The sequence below is a fragment of the Plectropomus leopardus genome, unplaced genomic scaffold (assembly GCF_008729295.1).
Source record: "Plectropomus leopardus isolate mb unplaced genomic scaffold, YSFRI_Pleo_2.0 unplaced_scaffold15746, whole genome shotgun sequence".
Lineage (NCBI taxonomy): Eukaryota > Metazoa > Chordata > Actinopteri > Perciformes > Serranidae > Plectropomus > Plectropomus leopardus.
Genome location: NW_024616885.1, coordinates 1 through 4,571, shown reverse-complemented (window position 1 = coordinate 4,571; position 4,571 = coordinate 1). Strand labels below are relative to the sequence as shown.

Here is a 4,571-nt window from a genome sequence, read left to right as displayed (position 1 = left end):
TAATGTAAAAAGTTGCCTTAACAAATATGACTTATGGCCAAATTTACAGGGATAAAATCCCTGATAAAAAAACAGTAATTTCCTGGCTGTATTTTAGCAAACAAAGTCATTCTGATAGCTTAGTCACTACCTACATCAAATTTAGTGGTCTCTAAATAAGAGTCTTGGAGTCCAGTGTAAGACCTCAGTAGTCTGTTGCCGAGGTCCTGAGGGTGCATGTTGAGGTCACCACCTAGGATCACCACATCTGCTCCAGCTGATGTGTGGCTAACAGGCACAGAAAAATACATTATTACCAACGTCAGGTAACAAAATGAAACTTCATTAAAAAATAACTACTAATTAGGAATATTGTCAGGCACTGTAGTGTTGCTTTGACACTTCAGCAACTCCAAATACAAACAGGCGAGGTTCACCTGTGATAAATATGCAAATAAACACCAGAGTAAACACACAGAGGCTCACACTCTGTGCAGAAATAACAAAGACACCATACCGAATGAACTGCGTCAGCTCCCAGGCCTGAACCACTCTGTGAGGTAGATAAGAGTCCTTGTCTCTGCAGTACTCTGCATGCAGCTGAAATCAATACACAGAGACAACAGCACAGTGATCAATACCTGAATATAATATGCACAAGGGCTGAGAGGTGGTGTTAGGAAAACTTACATGAGTCACGTAGACGTTAGCAGTCAAGTTGCCAATGTTTAAGACGGCCATCCCGACAGCTTTACCTCCAAACCAGTCTCCATGGTGAGCCTTAATATTACGAAAAATACAATAAGAGAGAAATGAGGAATGCCGTTCTGCAGAGAAAGGTTGTAACACTTAAAGAATTGCATATAAGGGATGATGTCTAACTGTCAGTCCATCTTTACACTGGTTGGTGAATCTGCATTTTGAGATTAACGTTAGCCTGGACGACGTGTGGTGCTTTCTCCTCACTATATTACTGACTCACTATCACCATGACAGCCTAAACGCAGCCTGAGGTTTCCTGAGGAGGACATCTGGCCTTTGTGGTCACTACCTCACGACTCCAGAACCAACTGCTGGAGGAGATTGGGCTAACTCGCTCTTAATATTTGTTTAAAACTCTTTGAAGAACTAGGGCTTCACTGAATAGTTTGAAGTATTGGTCATCCGATATTGTATTTTTAGTGCCGATACAGATACTGATTATTACTAGTTTGGAACCGTGATGCATTTACAATAAAAATTAAAATGTTAATATTTAGAATTTGGAATATAACAATAACAATGTATAACAATGTAGCAGCACCATAAATTACATTTATTCCTGAAAGAAAGCTGGTTTAATAAAAAGAGAAGTATTAAATGATTCTATCACATGATTCACTCTATTCAAATTGAGGGCTTTGTTTGTTATTTTTGGATGATGTCATAAAATATGACAAACCACATTCGAAGCTTCATTTGAAGACCTTGAGCTTCTGTTGAAAAAGAACTGACATTTGGTACAGACCTATAAAAAAAGTTTTCATTCCTTTCTTTTACTGCCTTTGTTGTATCTGTTCAATGGCTCTTTATTTTAATCTCATTTACATTTTATTAGACAATCCCACTCTTGGTTTTATGTCTTTGGTGAAGCAGCTGTAACTCGTGTAAAAGTGCAGAATAAAGCTGTGTATACTCTTTTTGGGAAACAGTGAGATTATCTCCTACTGTTTACTGTTCTTCAGTTTCCTCAGGTCATATTTAAAACACAGTACAAAACTCTCTGTGTGTCAGACTCTCCAGACTTACCATGTATGGATAACCGTTCAGTGAGTAGCGAAAAAGAAATGTATCATGGATTCTGTGTTTGGAGAAAAGGGCCAGTCCGCTGCCTATGACTCCGCTGAAGAATGAGAAGAAAAACAGTCATGAGCAGAAACTTCACACTTCACACAACGTTCAGCGGTACCCAACTGTCTGAAGAAAAGAAGTCACGCCCCTGTTTTCAATGTAGATCTACATTATTCTTTAGTAAGCATGTATTATCTGTAGTAGATGTGAGAACTTATCTACAAGAGTTGACATTTTTGTGAGCTGCAGTGGGGATTAGAAAGGTAGGGCCTTTGATTAATCTCAGTCTTATGCTTTGGTATGGAGGTCAACACAGAATTAAGCTGCAAAAGTTAATCCTTTAGGTGGTGCTGAGGATTCAGTTAAGGGGTCTTTGCATCAATGCCATGCAAGTACATTTTTTAGACAGAAGGGCACTTCAGGAGCCTTTTGAAAATATGACAACTTACTCATGAATATTAATCACAGACTGAAAGACGTCCGAAGGTAAAAGGTTCAGAAAAGATTGCTCAGCAAACTTGGGGTGAGAGTGAAAACGTTACCTTTTGAAGTAATGAGAGTGAGGATGACTGCAGGCAAGTTTCTTTTTCAATGAGAGGTAATCTTTCTCACTCCACACCTGAAAGAAAAATCATAACGTCACTTTAAAATTAGAACCATCTCTGCATTATTAATATTGTTCATACAAGTTTACAAGAAGATTTATGACTCAAGGTTGGTCTTCATAGCAGAAAAAAATTCACTGAGCACAGATCAGATTAGTGACTCTTAATAACTTTGACAACTCAATAACTTTGCAAGATGACTTCCACCGACCTCTTGCAGTAAGACAATATCGTGCTCTTCCTTGCACAACATGTCTCCAATCATGGCATAGCGCTGAAGACAGTGTTTGCTGAGGTACCGGATTCCCCTGAAAAATGAAACAGAGCCAGTAAGGACACTGTGTTTTTGTGTACATGTGTCAAAACAAAATTCTAATGCGTTAGGAAACGCGACAAACTACAGACACTGACCAGCAGTTCAGAGAGAGGACCCGAACATTGACAGAGTCTGTGTTAGCCATGCTGGGAGCTCGGTAGATGTGATGATGGTGTTTCAGATCAGAAGAGATGACGGGAACAGCTCCTGATGTGAAACACACAAATTATTGTTGTTAGAAGCTGAACTCAGATGTCAGTTTTGGTTATTTTTTCCCCAAACTGGAGACATTAGGTGGCATGTACACAAAGCACCTCAGATCAGTCAACATATTCATAAGCAACCATACTAAGTTGTGACATAGTATATATTGTATATAATGGTACTGCACAATTTTTTACTATACTGTTTGCACCTTAATTTGACCTATTTTGTTATATTTTGCACCTCACTGTTAGATAGTTTGTTCTTATATTTGGTGCCTTACTAATATCTGGTTTATATTTAGATTGTATTTGATATATATTGTATTTTATATTTACTATACATTTCCTTTTACTACTATGTTAATCTAGTCCTTGTATATTGCAAACTTTGTATCTGCACTATTCTAGCTTTGAATTGCGACTGCTGCACGGCAATGCCCAGGGGATAAATTAAGTTTAATCTTTAATCTTATGCAATATTGTGTGTGGTAAAATTGTTTAATTAAATGAAGCAAAGTATCGATTTTCTATTTCTAAAATTCTTCTATTACTAAAAATATTAAAATTGCAAATAGAAATCAAACTTTGGGTAGCCTACTACAACAATACAAGTAGAAGCTCTTTTAGTCCACTGCTGATTATAGTGAGATGAACAGACTGAAAACTTTGTCTATTCATCTAAAACAGATGTTGACATAATTTACAGTAATGATAAAATAATAACTTTGAATGTATTTTATCACAATTCTCTGCATATCATAACAGGTTTAAAAAGGCAACAATGTGGTATCATGACTTGCGTATTGTGGTGGTATTGCATCATGGGGCCTCTGATGATTCCCATCCCGAACACGTATGAATCGAGTTCCTTAAATAAAAACTTTATGACCCGAGAAAGCTTAAAATCACATGTCTCAGGAAGAACAACATGTGGTAAAAGGCCTAAAGAATAATCACGAAAAACTGCACACTAAGTGCCAAAAGTGCAAACTAAGCAGACTGCAGCCTGACTGTTAGCTCCAGCTTTTGGCCTTATTATTTCAAGGATTCAGCAAATTTTGGCCTTTCTTCACTCATGGCAAACAAATCTATTTTTTTTTCCTCTGGAATACTTAATGAGATATTAATAGACTATGAAATCTGTACACTGAAATAATGATTTGGCATTTTTAAGGGTATACTCAAATATGAAAATAAGCAACTAATTGTGTTTAAATAATCTGTTGCAACTGAGCTGACCCTGACAGGCCTCACTGTGCCATGCAGTGGGGAAATGTCAAATTCTGCGACAAAGAGACAAAGTAAAGAGGTGAATGAATTGCCTCCTCTCTCCTGGGAGTGCAACAAAACACCGGCCCCACGCAGAGTGCTGACATGGCTTTGCTCTGTCTGGAGAGAATAAGAGGGAAGCAGCCAGGCAGTGAAAAGAATCAAGGGACTTCAGTGACAGAGGTAAAACTGGCTGTTTACTGTGTGTCAACACAGAGAAAGCAAACAGCATGAAAGACATTAAGCATTTCTTTGCAATTCCAAGGCTAAACATTAACTTAAAGTTGTATAAAGCATTTGCGTGTTTATTCATAAGGGAGTGCACTGACAGTCGATGTCGTTGCCAGGTAACAGCTGTTGCTTAAT

General features: G+C 37.8%; 1 protein-coding gene across 1 annotated transcript; it reads right to left on the bottom strand.

Moving 5' to 3' along the window:
• Positions 1-134: 134 nt before the first annotated feature.
• LOC121964480 (sphingomyelin phosphodiesterase 2-like) lies at positions 135-2,926 on the bottom strand (the record flags this gene model as incomplete). Its single annotated transcript, XM_042514684.1, has 7 exons — positions 2,826-2,926; positions 2,626-2,722; positions 2,352-2,428; positions 1,768-1,861; positions 670-759; positions 497-579; positions 135-267 (listed from the first exon to the last, which is right to left on the bottom strand). Coding segments are annotated over exons 1-7 (624 nt in total), but the record flags the coding sequence as incomplete, so codon positions are not given.
• Positions 2,927-4,571: the final 1,645 nt, after the last annotated feature.